The 19,504-nt window shown below is 44.3% G+C and overlaps 1 protein-coding gene across 4 annotated transcripts in view; it reads right to left on the minus strand.

Moving 5' to 3' along the window:
• The window catches only part of VWA2 (von Willebrand factor A domain containing 2), an 80,594-nt gene that overhangs the window by 38,986 nt on the left and 22,104 nt on the right, over positions 1-19,504 (minus strand). For 3 of the 4 annotated variants that reach the window (XM_073354301.1, XM_073354299.1, XM_073354300.1), the window contains exons 3-5: positions 13,069-13,143; positions 6,179-6,312; positions 3,879-3,988 (exon numbers count right to left, since the gene is read on the minus strand). In XM_073354301.1, the coding sequence (XP_073210402.1) occupies positions 3,879-3,988; positions 6,179-6,312; positions 13,069-13,143 (319 nt within the window). Of the gene's footprint in view, positions 1-3,878; positions 3,989-6,178; positions 6,313-11,109; positions 11,179-13,068; positions 13,144-19,504 lie in introns of those variants that run through there. The other variant, XM_073354302.1, reaches the window with a different exon arrangement.

A 19,504-nucleotide genomic window follows, 5' to 3' on the forward strand; every position in this document is an offset into this window, starting at 1 on the left:
TTGATATCTCAAGTATTTGATCACATGTATGCTCAGAGCTCCTAAGTTCTCCAAGTCCATTTACTTCTCTTTGTTTCACCATATACCTGTCTTTCTTTTATATATAATGCATTCCAGGAGCTTTTCTTTTATCTTCTCTCTGATGCATAATCCCATTCTCCCCCTCAACTTTCCATTATTTTCAACCAAACTTCAAGAACATATGTTAAGTCTCTGGTCAGATGCTACTGGCCATCAGTTTGTTTCAGTCCCGGTGTGACTTGAACCATCCATAAAAATCTAACAAATTCTGCAACATGTCCCAAGCTCTGACCCAGCAGCAGAGGTAGTTGAGGTGCTTGAACTAACAGTTATTATGGCTGAAAATATTATAATGCTACTTCATAATACTGGGAGAGTCTCAGCTGGTGAAAATTGGCACTGCTCTGTTAAAGTCAATGGGTAATCCCAGTCGCGGTGTGAGCTTGGATAACCTCTCCTGACTCAGATGCTTTAGCTGAACCACAAAATATAGGCTTGAATAACTATGAAATTCTATGGTCTGTGTTATATATGTGGTCTGACTACATGATCATAATGATCTCTTCTGGCCTTAAACTCTATCAAATCAGGTTTTCCCATGTATAAAACAGACATATTATTAGTCACATAACTCACTGGATTGTTGGAAGCCGTAACTAATTGCTTAACATTTATAATGTGCTTTGAGATCCTTGGATGAAAGATACCATATGTGACTGAAAATATACAATATATTCAGTTTGATGGCCCCAATAAACTGTATCCATTTGAGCCATGGAGATTAGAAAAGGTTCAAATCAGAATTTGGGGTTAGGGCCCCTCAAAAAAGAAATTCTGCCATAAGCGCAGGACAGAAAGCAGGTGTTATATGGGACACATCTCCCCAGCAGAAACAAAGAGCATCAGGATCACACTTTCAGAGCCTCCCAACCAGAAATCTTATTTTTGGCAATCTGATAGCTGGAATCCATCCATAACTATTTTGTTCATTCCTATATTTCAGCCTTTCATCTAAAACTAGATGAAATGGCCACATGTAAGGCCATTATTTCTGTTAAATCTGTCAACATTCATCTGCCATCATTAAAAGACATTTTCAGTGCCAAGCCAAATTCCAGATATCCAATGTGGCCTCATTTTCTCTGCTGTCAGAGGCTTTGAAACAATAGCCAAAGAGGAGCTGGTATCCCTCTGCTATACTTCCCCCGGAACATTACACAAAAGGTTTTCTAGACCGTATAATTAAGTTATCACTGAAAAAACTACAGATCTTGCTCACTTGAAGTTGAAGTTTTGAGTTTGTTTGCAAACTCTGGGCCATATTCAGAATTTGTTTAGACACTTTGACTATTGAATGAGCTGATCCTTTAACCCGAATGCTTTTTCTGCTGAAATTCTAAAGCCTGTGGGAGATACTCCTATATTTTGTCCCCACTTACTTTCATAGGCTCAATGTGACCTTCCCTACCACCCAAACAAAAGAAAAGAGCACTTTTTAAAAAAGGAGATGATTTGGGCTCCAATTTCCTTTCTTACAGCTTAAGGTTCATTCCACACTTAAAAGTAACGTCAGCATAACTGTGTCAGTCAGGGGTGTGAAAAAACCACATCCCTGACCAATAGATCTATGCTGACAAAACAGACACAGCTGTGTTGATGGAATAGGTCTTCTGTTGATGCAACTAATATTCGGGGAGGTAGTGTTCCTATATGAATAGAAAAACTACTTTTGTTGGGGTACAGTGTGTTTACACTAGGGGGTTATGCCAGCACAGTTACACTGACATAAGTATGATTAGGGTGACCAGATGTCCCAATTTTATAGGGACAGTCCCAATATTTGGGACTTTTTCTTATATAGAGTCTATTACCCCTCACCCCGTCCCAATTTTTCACACTTTCTATTGGGTCCCCCTAGATGGCATAGGTTCCATAGTGTAGACATACCATTAGGCTAGGATTTTCAGAGGCCTGAAGGAGACAGAAGCCCGGACCTCACCTCATAGGCATCTTTGAAACTCCAACTCCATTTCCTAGAGCCACATGAATACATCAAAATCTCAACTTTCATTAAAAAGTAAGTTTCTAGGACAAAATCTTGGCCTACTGAAATCAATAGGAGTTTTGTCTTTGACTTTAACAGGGATAGATGCTCCCACTATCCCTTGTGACTGGGGAGAACAGCTTGAAAATATAAACCCGAAACACTCAAAAACCAAAAGACAAACAACAACAACCTGACGTTTATCTGGTTTGTTTGTTTTTTAAATCATGATTTTTAAGGTGAACTTATGATTTTGGGAGCCTGATCAAGATTTTTGAACACTTTGGTTGACAAGACTGTGGAAATGGAAACCCAACTGCAGTGTGATAAGAAACAAAGACCAGAAACAAAACTGACAACTATAGAAACCAACCAAGTCTAGCTTCAGCAAACAAGCTGCGTGAAGTGCAAGTAGTAACAAATTGGCATGGGTGGTTAAAAATCTGTGCATGATCTTTATCTCTGAGTCAAATTTACAGTGCTTCCTTATTCCCATCAAGTCTCATGGGGACCTACAAGAATTCATGGCACTACTTTTGAAGGAGCTAATCATCTGGACTTAGAAGCAATCATGGACCAAAAAGGCCATTTTAGTGTTAGACCTCTGCTCTGCCACATGGGAGCCCCACAATCAATTTTTATTCTAACTGGCCAACCCAGAAGGGACTGAGAATGTTTTTCTCCAGAGTAACCCCTACGATTGATTGACAGTGTAGCTTTTTATTTTATTTAAAGTGAATTTTGTAATATGGTATTACGTCACAGTGGGTTTGGCTCTGGTGACTACAGTTTCAAGCTTAACAGAGTGAAAGTCACCTCTGCTAGTTGCTTCAGAGTTAGTCTCTAGGAACACATAAAGACCAAGGATAGTGACCACACATATATTTACCAATACAAAGTCTAGTCTATTTCGTAAGTTTTATTTAAGTTACAATTAAAGTTGTGATTACCCAAGCATAAAACTGGCCTATGCACAAGTTACAGCTATAGTTCTACTCACATCCTTACCAATAGTGTTAGGGTCTGATGGGTCTCTCACGGCTTGATCATCAGTAGAGGGATGGTTCCTGCTGGAGTCTCCCAGAGGGAGCTCAGTTTTCCCATTCTGGCATCCCCTTTTTATAATGTGATTCTGTCTACACCTACATTCTGCGAGTGTCCATAAAAGCGTCTGCCTTCTTTTCTCTTATTGCTCTGTGTCCCCTGGAAACTTAAGGGACCCCAATTTTCTATAGGCTGTGTAAATTCCCTTTGTTCTCATTAGCATTGATGCACAACCTGTATCCCATGGTTAAGACACGTCTGAGACAGATGCGGCTTTACGGTATTTTTATGATCTAATATTAATCTTCTGGGTAATTTTTCGCAATATTATTACTTGTTACCTCTTTTCCCATAATCTTAGGGCATCAGGTTATTTCTTGGTCACTTATGTCATCATTTCTGGTCTCCAAGGCCTAAAATAGCTAAGGTAAAGTCTTGCAGGCCTCAACCTACGGGTCTTGCATTTCAGCTTGTCTTACTCATGTCTAATACTTGGTTCCTCTAAATACTGATCAATCTTATACTTTTATAATCCTACAAATTAACTCTAACATACAGTGAATATATGTAACATAAATTGATTAATCATAACATCACACAATAAATGAATACTAAACTAAAATCACTGGCTACAACAGGCACTGCTGATGAGCTCTAAAGGGAATCTGGTTCACTCCTTCCTAGTCAGCAGAGTGAAGGACAGGGCACAAGGCCTGGCCAGAAAATGCACATACCCTCAGAGAGAATAGGGCTGTCTAACAGAACTTACTTGAACACAATCTTCTTGATTTTCTCCTTCACTTCCTCCTTGGTTAAATACGAATCCAAGGGGAATTCTAGCTGGGGAGTCGAGCTAAACTGGATCACTCCCACTCTGACCTGAAAGAAGAGGTTAAATAGCATAAGAAGCAGGTGGCTGGGAGGGTTTTATTATTTTGATTATGTGACAGATTTAGGAACCTTGAATTGTTTCAAGATAAACCACACTCTTCTCATTGCCCTTCTTGGCTAAGACCCTCCAATAAATACCATTCACTCACATTCCAAGGCTGGGGGGGTGGGGGGGAGAGGGCAGAAGCTCACTATGATTGGGGGAGGTGGAGGGATAGGAGGGGGAGTGAGGAGAGCTACTGAGCACAACGGAGGCAGCCGGCTCCAGCATCCTGGCAGGTCTTACTGCCATTCCTACAGCAGTTCCTTGGTGGATGGCACCCCGTGCCTCCCTCGCTCCTCGGCAACTGTTGCCCTGGGCGCTCACACTCCTTCCCTCTGCCCTGGTGCCTACCCTGTCCCCCAGCCCAGCAGGTTGGATATCTCCGCTGGGTCCTGCTGTGGCTGGAAGGCTGGGCTGGAAAGTCACATGCGCAGGTGCCTCTCCTGGCTGGATGGGGCCACACATCCCCTCCCCCTCCACAGTGCGGTACCTGCACACCCACCCACCCAGCATAGCTGCTTCGATTGGCCAAGAGAAAGCAGATGGGGAAAGGAGAACTTGGGTTTGAACAGAGACTGGGAGTGGCTGGGCCATTACGCATATTGAATCTATTTCCCATGTTACGTATCCTCACACCTTCTTGTCAACCGTCTAAATGGGCCATCTTGATGATCGCTACAAAAGTATTTTTCTCCTGCTGACAATAGCTCATCCTAATTAATTAGCCTCTTACAGTTTGTATGGCAACTTCCACCTTCTCTGTACGTATACAGCTTCTTACTATATGTTCCATTCTATGCATCCGATGAAGCGGGCTGTAGCCCACGAAAGCTTATGCTCTAATAAATGTGTTAGTCTCTAAGGTGCCACGAATACTCCTGTTCTTTTTGTGGATACAGACTAACACGGCTGCTACTCTGAAAGCTGTATATTCAGTATCCATGGAAAATCTTCCTCGTTGTCTAACCCCATAGTTAGACCTTGATTTAAGCCAACATCCAAAATAAGAAAGGAAAATAATGATGACCGGAGCTGGATCCCTTCCCTTCCCATTTATTTTAATTCATTTTATGCTGGATGGATCCCAGAGACTTGGATTCTAATCAGAAGGTCTTGCCCAACCAATCACCACACGCTGGCTCTGCGGGACATCAGCTCTTTGAGAACACTGTGCTACGGCTGGAACCATACAGTTCCACGAGCTCTCAGGAAGACAGATCATGCCTGTGTGTTTGATGAAACAGGAAGTGTCTGGTATCTTGTCAAGCAAAAAACTAGAACTCCACAGAGGGTGGGGGCGGGGTGGGGACATAAGAACAGGGCAATAATTGTTGCTTAAGGAGAAATCGTTCTTAATCATGTAGAGACAGGAAATCCAACTGGAAGCTCCTCACTGGTTCTTTGCTGGATATGACAGCTGTTCCCAAGTGTTAAGGTTAGCCATGAAAGGCACAGCTCCAGAACCAATTAACAAGCCCCACACACTACTGGGAAATCTGAGACACTTATTGCAGGCAGGCATCTATAGGCCACCAGTCACCTTACTACACTGTGGATGGCCTGCAGGGAAATCCTTCCATTCTACCCCTTCATTTTGGAATAGAGAATACTTTTAAAAAGAGAGAGGACAAACAGGACCTCCGCAGGCTTCATAACCACTTATATCCATAGAGATAGCTGGTTAACCTCCCTGGGATAAATTCTTCAGCCAGGATTTCCAAAAGTGATTTGTGATTTTTGGGTGCCTGACTTGAGACAAATTCAAGGGACCCGATTTTCGGAAAGCATTGAGCACCCATCCTCTGAAATATCAGGCTCTTTTAATTAGTCTCAGCGTAGGCATCCAAAAATCACTAATCGGTTTTTAAAAGTCTGGCTTGTAACCTTTAGTCTGCAAGAGCTTGTCCCATATTTTTAAATGCCAAATGAAACTTTGAAACATTTACAACATATACATATGATCCAGCATCAGCTCTTCATAGAACCTCGCCGTATCCTTTTCTGGGTAACCTTTGGATCCCTCCCTTCCAGCAACTCTAATGTTTGTCATTTCACTCTACACATATGGTGTTCTGATGTATCAGGTAGAACCATGCTGTTTGTAACTAAAACAAGACATTTACTGTCACACTCACCCTATCTGGATTGATGTTCAAGGCATCACAGAGTTTGCCTGCGAAGTGCTTAGATCTCTCAAAGCTTCCTTTGCCAATGCTGTATGACCCATCTAACAGAAGGAGGAGATCTACTGAAGCAGAGCACTGCATCACTGGAAGAGAACAAGATATATGCTGTCAGGATGCACATTTATACTTAGGTCACAGATGACAACAGAATTCAGTGAGCCAGGTTTACTGGGGCGGGGGGGAGGGGGGGAGAAAGTTCAGCTGATCATCAATTTATCTCCTCCAGAGAGGAAACAGCAAGAAATCCAGGCATATGGGATTTCCACTGTATTGTCCTGGGGCCAGCCTTGGAGTTCCCAAAATCTAGTGTAACTTTGTGGTCTGGCCCCCAGCACTGTAGTACCAGAAACAATACATCCTTGCAACTTGGGATTTCCCATGTGCTCACCTATAAAAGCTCTTAACGCATTTAGTGATTCTGTTTAACACAGAGACAGTGCACTAAAGCATCCACTAAGATGATCCACAGGACGATGCAGAAAAGGGTGAGCAGCAAGTGACTGATTATAGTTTATATGTGGATATAGAAGACTTGAGTTGTAGCAGTTGTAGAGAGGAAGGATGGTCCAGTGTTTAGTGTTTGCATAGGATTTAGGATATAAGGATTCAAAGACCATGTTGAGCTACAGACTTCCTGGGTGACACTGGGCAGTTGGTAACTGGGGCCATAAGACAAAGAAGTGCCAAAGCTGAATATCTAGGATTAAGCGCATTATACAAGGACAAAAAATTAGAGCTGGTTGAAAAAGTAAAAAATAAATTACATGAAAAATTTCAAAATTGTTTCACCAGGGTTGGAAACAAGCCATTATCTTCCCCCCCTCCTTTTTTTTTTTAAACTCTCATCTTTGAAGCTTTTATCAGAACAGTTATCAAAATTTGCATTTTAATGCAAATGTAAGGGGACTGTTGCCCCCTTACTAACATTCAGTGGGGGTGTTTTAGTTGCTACCTCCCAGTACTAAAAAGGGAGAAGGGTCGATGGGGAATCAGGACCCTGAGACTGCCAGTCCCCAGGAACAATGGGGAGAGGCCAATGCTCCAGGTCAGCCTGAATGACACGGTGGACAGGCTAATCAAGGAGTCAGGAGGCCAGGGAGGTCCCGTCCTCCTTGTGAGCTGGATTTGCCTGGGTCAGACAGACAGAGTGGGGCCAAGCTAAGGAGAAAGCAGGGGCCCGAGATGAGCTGGGGAGATGAGCTGTGCCAGATCCAGAGAGAGCAGACCCTGTCCTGGGAGCAGAGCTGCAGCCCCAAAGCCAGAGGCACAGCCCAGAGAGGGTAGACTTGCCCTGGGAGCAGAGCTGCCGCAACCAGAGCCAGAGGGGCCAAAGAAGCAGCCCGCGAAGCAGGTCAGTACTGGGAGCAGAGTCACAGAAGCAGCCTGCGGAGCAGACCTGTCCTGGGAGCAGAACTGTAGCAGAGGCAGAGGGGCCAAAGAAGCAGCCCATGGAGCTGGAGGCAGAGCAGCAGAGACAGAGTGGTGGAGCTGGGGCTGGAGCAGTCTGGAGCTGGGTGCGGTGAGCAGCCGGAGAGAGCGAGGGGGACCCTGGGCAGCACAGGGAGATACCTCAGCGAAGAGGCTCTGCAGGCCAGGCTTGGATCGTAACCCCAACAGGGCGGGGGCAACACTGGGAAGAAGGGTCCTACCACTTAGAGCCTGAGAGCGTGTGGCCACCACCAGAGCAAGTGTCCAACCCACAGCATCCCTACAGCACAGCCAGGGCCTGAGAAGAAGGCCTGGGACTTACAAGGAACAGACTGTGAACTGCCCTGACGTTCCAGAGACACTGTTTGTGATGTTCCCTGCCACAGAGCGGGCTGATGTGTTTTCTTTAACCTTTCCCATTTTCCCTTATTCTTTTTAAAATTAATTGTTGATTAAATAACTTGCATTTGCTTTAACTTGTATGTAATGGTCAGTGGGTCAGAGTAGTGCCCAGTGCAGAGAGAGTACCCCGGAGTGGGGGCACCCTAGCCCCTGTCCTAGGTGATCACAGCAGGGTTGGGGGTCGAGCCCCCCAGGAATCCTGGGCCCAGCCTTGTTGGGGTTACGAGGACTCTGCCAGACAGGAGAGTGGAAGGGGAGTCCTCAAGGGCAGGGAGGCCAAAGACTCAGATCCTTTCGCCGGGGTAGTGCAGAAGCCAAGAAAGTTCCCCACAATAGTGGGACTATTCCCCCGCTTACACAAATGTTGCAATATATTTAGCAAAAATAAAGACATTTCAAAGAAGTCAACAACTTTTCAACACAAAAGGAAATCTATTTGACTGAAAAATTGTAATAACCTCTTAAAAAAATTGGTGGGGGGGAGCAACCCTCATCTATGCTGAGAGAAAGTAGGTTTTGGGTGGTGGGAGAATAGGTGGCCAAAACAAACAAACAAACCATCTTTCCAGACCCCGGACCCTGAGGCTTGAAGGAGCCAAAACAGCCCCAGATATATCTTAGAGCAGCTCTTAATAAGCATGTGGTCAACTTTAGGCATGTGGTCATGTGACCCGGCCCACTGACTTCAAATAGGACTGCTTAAAATTAAGCACATTCATAAGTGCTTTCCTGGATTGGAGCGTTCAGCATTTTGTAGCCCTACGTGAGATACGTCATACAAAAAACAAGTTACAGAACCTCTCCCCAACACCACCACCACAACACACACACACACACAGAACTTGCAACATATCTAGTGGCTCGTTGAATCAGACACATTTTGTCTCTGAAGAAAGCAGAAAAGCCTTTTTTCAAACGCGCTATTTTAAAAACACAAACTATCTGATCAGCTCTGAGGCTTTGACTAGATCAGTCGAGCTTCAGGCTGCACTGGGATGATGTCCTGGTGTCACCTAGGCATGTGTGAAAAATGTTTGCTCAGTAATTACTAGTTGCTGTGAGTGTCTGCGCCAAGGTGGAAGCTGATGGTTTTCACTGACAAAGATTAAACAGGTTTCAGAGTAGCAGCCGTGTTAGTCTGTATTCGCAAAAAGAAAAGTAGGCCTTGTGGCACCTTAGAGACTAACCAATTTATTTGAGCATAAGCTTTCGTGAGCTAAGGTGCCACAAGTTCTCCTTGTCTTTTAAAGATTAAGCTGAGGCTCCCTTTTCAGTCTCTGCAGAGACACTCAAACCAAAACACTTCCCTGGAATTTGGGAAAAAGCTGGGTAATAGGAAAGAGGACACGTCCCCGACGTTGGCAGAGCAGCCACGAATTCTTGCAGTTTTTCAGCAGCCTGTCACAATCATGACATTCAGCTCAGGAAGCAAGGCATCGCATCGCTGCGTAGGGGACTCTAGTTTGGAAGCAACCTCAGACGTCTCACTCCTCAAAGCAGGGGAGTGGGATTATCCTAAGGAAGCATGGCTACGTCGTGGCTACAGAGAAATGGATGGAGAACCAAAAGGCACCTCCTACCCCTCAAGCAAACTTTCTCCCACCCTGTAATTTCCAAGGGATGAAATGGAATCTTGGCATAAACCACGGCCTCCCACTGAGCTAGAACTGATAAGCAACTTCTAGAACAGCTTGCTCATGCAGGACATCCTTCAGCTGGGGATCTGAAAGTACTTTACAATGGTGAATTGGTTAAGCCTAGAGATAGGTTAGTATTCCAAAAATCAACCTGTATTATAATCCCAGATTGTTTTAGATTCTCTGGCCTTCAGTTTACCTGTGATCTTCACAGGCTCCTACTAGGAACCGATTACCTAAATCCCTTAAAATTAGTGTTTTGTCCAAAATCACACAGCAAGTCAGCAGCAGAGCTGAGAACAGAATCCAGAAGTCCTGACTCCTAGTCTCTAGTCTAGCAGTAACTACTCGACCATCCTCTGTCCTGAAATACGTGTGAACAGTTGCTCCTCTGCCAGGTAACACCAGGAGAAATTTTAAGAGGGGGGAAAAAAATTTCACTGTGTCCTTAATGTCAGTGATATGTTCAGAGAAAATTTTAAAGACCCCCCTGCAGCATTTTGTAAGACCAACTTTGAGGGAAACTGAGATGCAGTGTCAGAAAGGAGGAAGCAGTAATTACAGAAGAAGGTGTAAAGGGTGTTCCAACGATAACTGGAGTTCTTTTTAATGGCCCAGCTATAAAAAAGCATTTGTGGCCAGTGCCCCTCCCCCCACCAGTCACTTCTCTTCCCAGACACAGTTTATCATCACAATTTTCTCATTCCTAGTAGTGAGAAAGTGTGTTTATAATTAGGATTTTCTAATGCCAGATTATAAAGGATTTAAAGCATTCCATTCTGGGTCGCTGGGTTTTGTTATACGGTAGCCTCATTCTCTCAGAAGTCCTGTTCTTTGCAAGTCCATTCCAAGCCTCGATTGGCTGGAACGCCAAAATTAAGACAACAGTTCCGCAGCACAGACAAGCTATAGCAGGCAAACAGGGCCGCGTTGCTAGTGCTGTTCGCACTTCAGCAGCTCCGCCTCCGTGTTTGAAATCAAAGCACTGAGACCCACCAGTGAGGTGCGTAACTATGAGCTTCGTTGGTCATGTCTGCTCTGCACGAGTATTCACACAGCCCAGATTAAACTCCAAAAATCCTGTCATAACCCATACTGAGGTCAGTGACAAACCCAGTAAGGATTCTCTGGAGACTCTTCTGTCTTACTGGGGAAAGAATCTGGAAGAGATGTCCCCATGACGTTACAAAGTCTCTCAGAACACTGCTAGGAACTTCTGTAACCATATTAATAGCATTAGCTGCTCTATATCCTAAACAACCAGATACGGATATTAGAGTTATGAGGTAACATCTTTATGGAACACTATGCCTCTGCATGTTATAACCATGAGTAACAAACCGATCAAGAGCACCAACGTACAGGGTATCTGCCGAATAATGCTGTCATAAATATAAAGGGAAGGGTAAATACCTTTAAATCCCTCCTGGCCAGAGGAAAAACCCTTTCATCTGTAAAGGGTTAAGAAGCTAAGACAACCTCGCTGGCACCTGACCAAAATGACTAATGAGGAGACAAGATACTTTCAAAGCTGGAGGGTGGGGGAAAACAAAGGGTTCTCTCTGTCTGTGTGTTGCTTTTGCCAGGACCAGAGCAGGAATGCAGGTCAGAATTCCTGTAAAAAGTCAGTAAGAAATCTAGTTAGATATGCATTAGATCCTGTTTTGTTTAAATGGCTGATAGAATAAGTTGTGCCGAATGGAATGTATATTCCTGCTTTTGTGTCTTTTTGTAACTTAAGGTTTAGCCTAGAGGGATTCTCTATGTTTTGAATCTGATTACCCTGTAAGGTATTTACCATCCTGATTTTACAGAGGTGATTCTTTTACTTTTTCTTTAATTAAAATTCTTCTTCTAAGAACCTGATTGCTTTTTCATTGTTCTTAAGATCCAAGGGTTTGGGTCCTATGCAAATTGGTGAGGATTTTTATCACGCCTTCCCCAGGAAAGGGGGTGTAGGGTTTGGGGAGGATTTTGGAGGGAAAAACGTTTCCAAGTGGGCTCTTTCCCAGTTATATTTGTTAGACTCTTGGTGGTGGCAGCAATAAAGTCCAGGGACAAAAGGCAAAATAGTTTGTACCTTGGGGAAGTTTTAACCTAAGCTGGTCAAAATAAGCTTATGGGGTTTTTCATGTAGGTCTGCACATCTGTACCCTGAAGTTCAGAGTGGGGAAGGAACCTTGACAAATGACCTCTCATTTTTTGTTTTCCTCGTGCTCGTTGCAGTCCCTGCAGTCACTTTCAGTTGCTGCACTAGCATTGGCTAGGGACACTCCCGGGCTGCGGCTGTTACATCTTGTATGATATAGAGATAGCTCAATGCAGCCTCATCTTATCCAATTGTTTTTCTCTTCCTGCATAACTAGGTCCTCCTGGACTGCTGTTTCTACAGCTGTTACAGACTTAAAATGAATGTAATTAAGAAATAAACACACAGAATGAGGAGGAAGTCTCTTTTCTATCATTCTTTAAGTCTATAATATGATAGGGATGAACTGTATGTTACAGACAAGTTCAAAACCAGTCAGGTCCTGGCCAACAGGAGCTTACCTTTAAGTTGGACAATGGACACTGGAAAATGAAGGTTACAGTAAAAGATCATGCAATATAATTTTGTAACATACACCTCTATCTGACTATCGAGGTACTTAATATGATCCCCATCACCACGGCCGCACAAATAACAACAAATTGATTCTCACAACACCTCTCTGTGGGGAAGCATCATCACCATTTCACACATGGGGAACTGAGATGACGTGATTTACCATAGATCACCCAGGAAGTCTGTGACAGAACCTGAAACAGAACTCAGGTCTTCTGAGTTACTGTACAGTACCTTAACTATAAGACCATCCTGGCTCAGACTATCCTGTTGGTTCCTCTGTTAAACACATAACTAGGGTGACCAGATAGCAACTATGAAAAAACGGGACAAGGGATGGGGGACAACAGGTGCCTATATAAGAAAAAGTCCAAAAAAACGGGACTGTCCCTATAAAAACGGGACATCTGGTCACACAACACATAAGTAACTTGAACAAGGGGTTAATATGCTGAAATATTACCTTTAGGTTTGAGGGAACAAATTTAGGCAAGAAGGCTGAAGTGGTGGAACAGAAGCCAACTGAAATAAATGAGCCTCAAATCTGAAGGAGTAGATTGAGGTTGCATGTGGAACATAGCATTTGGGAGAGTTTTCCAGCATGGGGACACTGATGTAAGGATCCATTAGTGGGAGGGGAGTTAGCAGGGTGGAGGGTGAGTGGAAAAGTAGGGGGAGAGGTGATGTAGGCAGCATTAGAGCTGGGCAAAGCCTTGAAGGTGAGGATTAGGCGTTTTTGAATTTCTAGTTTATAAACACAAACTTACGTTGGCCAGCAGCAGAAATCTTGACAATTGTCTCCTGGTTGGCATGAAGTTCTTGTAGACCCCATGTGAGCAGCACTGTGGGATCAAATATATATTAACCCATTAATCTGATTATTTCTAAACTATTTAAAAATACTTCTGCAGGGCATTCATTCATGTTAGTGCCACAGACACTGATTAAGATGTAATTAAAGTGGGTGGGTAGGAGTGGTAAAGAATTTGCAAAAACAATGTTTCTTGGGGTTCCAATTTACTCTCTGAAACGTGCCAAGTTTACAACTCAAAATATTGTCTAACTAGGGTTGCCAGCTCAGATTGGGATCTGAAAAATCAAGTAGTGTTTTGATTCCTGTATCCTCAACAGGATCATCAGATCTCTGTTCTTCAGAAGGAACATAGCAGGATGCACTAATCAAACAGGGGGGGTTTTTAGTCAGTAGCGCTAGGAGATAGGATTGTGAAGGAAAAGACACAGCTGACGTCTTATGTCAACGTGCCAGTGTACAGTGCCACTTTTCTGACTGCTACAACACACCTTACATTTGGTGGATATCTAGGCTTTATCTGTTTTATAGATTAATATATTCTAAGTCCAGAAGGGTCCATTACGATAATCTAGTCTGACCTCTTGTATACCACAGTTCATAGAACTTCCCCAAAATAATTCCTAGAGCAGAGTTTTCAGAAAAACATCCAACCTTGATTTAAAAAATGGTTAGTGATGGAGAATCCACCACAGCCCGTGGTAAATTGTTCCAAAGGTTAATTGCTCTCATCCTTTAAAATGTACGCATTATTTCAAATCTTAATTTGTCTAGCTTCAATTCCTAGCCACTGGATCATGTTAAGGGCTTTGTCCGCTACACTGAAGAGCCCATTATTAAATGTTTGTTCCCCATGTAGAACATGGACTGTAATTAAGTCATCCCTTAACCTTCTCTTTGTTAAAATAAAATAGATTAAATTCTTTAAGTCTATCACTATAAGGCACGTTTTCTAATCCTTTAATCATTCTCATGGCTCTTCCCTGAATACTGCAATATACCAATATCCTTCTTGAACTATGGACACCAGAACTGGTAACAGTAGTTCAGCAGTGGTTGCACCAGTGCCAAATACAGAGGTAAAATAACCTCTCTACTCCTATTTGAAATTCTCTTTATGCATTCCAGGATTGCATTAGCTCTTCTGGCCACAGCATTGCACAGGGAGCTCATGTTCAGCTGATTATCCACCACGACCTCCAAATCTTTTCCAGAGTCACTACTTCCCAAAATAGAATCCCCATTCTGTACGTATGGCTTACATTCTTTGTTCCTAGATGTATATATTTGCATTTAGTCGTACTAAAACGCATATTGTTTGCTTGAGCCCAGAGATCCATATTGCTCTGAATCAGTGACCTGTCCTCTTCATTATTTACTATTCCCCCAATTTTTGGGTCATCTGCAAACTTTATCAGTCATGATTGTATGTTTTCTTCGCCAGGTCATTGATAAAAATGTTAAATAGAATAGGGCCAATAACTGATCCCTGGGGGACCCCACTGGAAACCTACCCCGTCACTGATGATTTCCCATTTACGATTACATTGAGACCTTTCAGTTAGCCAGTTTTTAATCTGCTTAACATGTGCCATGTTAATTTTATTTGTTCTAGTTTTTTTCATCAAAATGTCATGTGGTACCAAATCAAATGTCTTAAAGAAGTCTGCAGATGTTACGTCAACACTATGAGCAGTTTGGCTGATTAAAGGTAATCTCATCAAAAAAGAGAAAGTTAGTTTAATAGGATCTGTTTCCCATAAACCCATGTTGATTTGCATTAATTACATATACCCTTCTTTGTTCTTTATTAATTGAGTCCCATATCAGCTGCTCCATTATCTTTGCCGGGATTGATGTCACGCTGATAGGCCTATAATTACCTGGGCCACCCCGCTTACCCTTTTTAAAAACTGGCACAACATTAGCTTTCTTCCAGTCTTCTGGAACTTCCCCAGTGCTCCAAGAGTTATTGAAAACCAACATTAATGGTCCAGTGAGCTACTCGACCAGCTCTTTTAAAATTCTGGGATGCAACATATCTGGACCTGCTGATTTTAAAATGTCTAACTTCAGTAGCTTCTGTTTAACATCCTACAGAGCTACTGTTGGAATGGAAAGTGCTCTCTCATCACCATATGATGAGACTGCATAATCTGTGTCTTCCTCAAATACAGAATAGAAATATCTATTGAACACTTTTCCGCCTTATTATCGATAACTACCATTTCCATCTAATAATGGACCATTATCAGAATTCTGTTTCTAATGTATTAAAAAAACTCCTTATTGTCCTCAACTCTGGAGGCCATAGATTTCTCCTTGTGTCCCTTGACTTCCCTTATCAATTTTCTACAATTCCTACCTTCCACTTTATATTCATTACTATCAACTTCTCCTTTCTTCAATTTGTAATATATTATTTTTTAATTTTTTTTATAGCTGGCTTCATTTCCCCTCTAAACAAACTCTTTTTTTAAACCAGCACAGTCTTCTTCCTCAATTATGGCATTGTGGTTTTTGGGACATCTAGTAAGGGGTTCTGAAACGATTCCCAATTATCATTCATATTTTTCTAGTTCTTCCTCCCAGCTGACTGGGCTCATAGTTGTTTTCAGCTTTGTGAAATTGGCCCTATTACAGCAGCAAGTGTATAGATTACTGGTCTGGCCTTCATTCTGCTGGCACGTTATAAGTGTGATCAAGTCACAATCGCTTGTACCTAAGCTACCATTAATTTGTAGTTCTGTGATCAGTTCCTCTTTATCTGTTAGGACAAGGTCTAAAAGAGAATTCCGCCATATGGCAAAGAGACAGAGACTTAAAAGTGAGGTGCTTCTCCGTGCAGGACAGGGGAGCTAACCACTGACACATCTGAGAAGGACTTGCTGGAGGGACTTGGTCCAACCTGAAATGCTGACAAACCTCACAAGAAGGGGTGATATCCAACTGGGTGCGTCTCAGGACCTTAGTTTTGTTTTCAGAGACCTGTAACTCTCAAGTGCTTTCAGAGCAAAGTTTCTGTGGGTAAGAAATTCCTTTGCTAAGCCTGTATTCCCAGCTTTCCTGCCAATGTCTCCAAAGAGATTAAACTAGAAGTCCAGAAGCCATAGCCTAAGTGGACCTCTAGGGTGAGTACGTATTAGCAACTGCGGGGGCTCAAGAGGTTCCAGACACTGATTCAGCATCTAGGGTGGCTGGGCAGTAGTGCCTCATGTCCCAAAGAAGGGTGTTAGACAGGATGTCTGAACCTGCCCTATAGTCCCGGAGCTAGAAATAGCGATTACGCTCTATCCAGAGCCAATGGGCTCAAAAGCACTTGAGACCTCTCGTTTGGGTCCACTCACAACAGCCTGATGCCTGGACAGTGGGGGACTAGCCCAGGCTGTGACATAACATTTGTATGAACTCTGCAGCCCAGTCAAACATTGGACAGCTATTGCCATCTACATTTGCACTCTTGCTTGACAGAAAGCATCCATCCCTTTTCTACTGCCTCTCTCCTAGCCCCAATGGTGAATATTTAGGGATAGTAAAATTCTCCCGTGTTGAGAGCCCCTGCAAAGATCATATACGACTTGAAGCCCACTTGAACCTTCAAAATGGGGCTCAAGCAGTGCAGAGGGTCAACCCTCTACAGCAGAGGTTCTCAAACAGTGGTCTGCAAACTCCATTCAGGTGGTCTGCAGATAGTTCTCTCTAAGGTCAGCTCCCAGACTGCTGCGCTGGGCATCACAGCATGGGGAGTAGATGGCCAGCCCTCTGTGGAGAAAGAGGTGGTTAGGGACTATTTAGAAAAGCTGGACGTGCACAAGTCCATGGGGCCGGACGAGTTGCATCCGAGAGTGCTAAAGGAGTTGGCGGATGTGATTGCAGAGCCATTGGCCATTATCTTTGAAAACTCGTGGCGAACGGGGGAAGTCCCAGGTGACTGGAAAAAGGCTAATGTAGTGCCAATCTTTAAAAAAGGGAAGAAGGAGGATCCTGGGAACTATAGGCCAGTCAGCCTCACCTCAGTCCCCGGAAAAATCATGGAGCAGGTCCTCAAAGAATCAATCCTGAAGCACTTACATGAGAGGAAAGTGATCAGGAACAGCCAGCATGGATTCACCAAGGGAAGGTCATGCCTGACTAATCTAATCGCCTTCTATGATGAGATTACTGGTTCTGTGGATGAAGGGAAAGCAGTGGATGTATTTTTTCTTGACTTTAGCAAAGCTTTTGACACGGTCTCCCACAGTATTCTTGTCAGCAAGTTAAAGAAGTATGGGCTGGATGAATGCACTATAAGGTGGGTAGAAAGTTGGCTAGATTGTCGGGCTCAACGGGTAGTGATCAATGGCTCCATGTCTAGTTGGCAGCCGGTGTCAAGTGGAGTGCCCCAGGGGTCGGTCCTGGGGCCGGTTTTGTTCAATATCTTCATTAATGATCTGGAGGATGGTGTGGATTGCACCCTCAGCAAATTTGCGGATGATACTAAACTAGGAGGAGTGGTAGATACGCTGGAGGGCAGGGATAGGATACAGAGGGACCTAGACAAATTGGAGGATTGGGCCAAAAGAAATCTGATGAGGTTCAATAAGGATAAGTGCAGGGTCCTGCACTTAGGACGGAAGAACCCAATGCACAGCTACAGACTAGGGACCGAATGGCTAGGCAGCAGTTCTGCGGAAAAGGACCTAAGGGTGACAGTGGACGAGAAGCTGGATATGAGTCAGCAGTGTGCCCTTGTTGCCAAGAAGGCCAATGGCATTTTGAGATGTATAAGTAGGGGCATAGCGAGCAGATCGAGGGACGTGATCGTTCCCCTCTATTCGACATTGTGAGGCCTCATCTGGAGTACTGTGTCCAGTTTTGGGCCCCACACTACAAGAAGGATGTGGATAAATTGGAGAGAGTCCAGCAAAGGGCAACAAAAATGATTAGGGGTCTGGAACACATGACTTATGAGGAGAGGCTGAGGGAACTGGGATTGTTTAGTCTGCAGAAGAGAAGAATGAGGAGGGATTTGATAGCTGCTTTCAACTACCTGAGAGGTGGTTCCAGGGAGGATGGTTCTAGACTATTCTCAGTGGTAGAAGAGGACAGGACAAGGAGTAATGGTCTCAAGTTGCAGTGGGGGGAGGTTTAGGTTGGATATTAGGAAAAACTTTTTCACTAGGAGGGTGGTGAAACACTGGAATGCATTACCTAGGGAGGTGGTAGAATCTCCTTCCTTAGAAGTTTTTATGGTCAGGCTTGACAAAGCCCTGGCTGGGATGATTTAATTGGGGATTGGTCCTGCTTTGAGCAGGGGGTTGGACTAGATGACCTCCGGAGGTCCCTTCCAACCCTGATATTCTATGATTCTATGAAGGTGCATGCCTGGGCGGCCACTCACAAGATAACGAAGGGGGTGTGGCTCCATTAATTAGGTGCCTAGACCCTGGAGAAGATGCACATGTAAGGTGAGGTGGTGGCCTTGGGGGTACAGAGGGTAGGTGGCGGGGGCAGTGGGATAAGAAGGTGGGGTGGGGGGAATTTGAGATATGCAGGGCTGTGGTCACCAGCTCCAGGGCTGCAGCTACCAGGGAGAGACGGTCCTCCTTCCCAGCCTCGGCTCTGTGGTGGGAAAGAGACCCCAATCCAGCTCAGGGGCTGCCATGGTGGGGTGGCGGGATGAGGAGAGAGAGACCTCCCTCCTTGCCAGCCCCAGCTTGGGGGCTGCCGCGGCGGGGAAGAGAGGGAGAGTCCCTCTCTCCACCGCCGCGGTGGCCCCCCTGTTGGGGCTGGGAAGGAGGGGGGGGGTCTCTCCTTCTCTCCACCGCAGCAGCAGCCTCCCTGCAGGGGCTGGGAAGGAGGTGGGTGAGACCCCCCCTCCTTCCCAGCCCAGTTCGGTGGCTGCCACAGCAGGGGAGACCCCCCTTCTTCCTAGCCCCAACTCGGGGGCTGCTGCGGCGGTGGAGAGAGGGCACATCCATCGCATTAGAAAGGTAAGACTACTGATATTAAAATATGAGTTGTGCGCTTTTATCTGTAGAACAAAAAAAAGTTAATTAAGGTTTTTTTATGTAGCACTTTTATCCATAGCACTTTACAATAGTTAGCTAACGGTACAAACAACATTTGGAAAGATCATTAAGTGCTCCGCCGAGACCCTCAGCAATTTTCAAGTGGTCCGCAGAAAAAAAAATTTGAGAACCACTGCCCTATACTATACAGATTTCATGGGGGAGACCAGCATTTCTCAAATTGTGGGTCCGACCCAAAAGGAAGTTGCGGGGGGGGGGGGATCAGAAGGTTATTTTAGGGGGGTTGCGGTACTGCGATCCTTAGTTCTGCGCTTCCTTCAGAGCTAGGTGGCCAGAGTGTGGCAGCTGCTGACTGACAGCCTAGCTCTGCAAACAGCAGCG

This window comes from Lepidochelys kempii, chromosome 7, assembly GCF_965140265.1.
Source record: "Lepidochelys kempii isolate rLepKem1 chromosome 7, rLepKem1.hap2, whole genome shotgun sequence".
NCBI classification, from domain to species: domain Eukaryota; kingdom Metazoa; phylum Chordata; order Testudines; family Cheloniidae; genus Lepidochelys; species Lepidochelys kempii.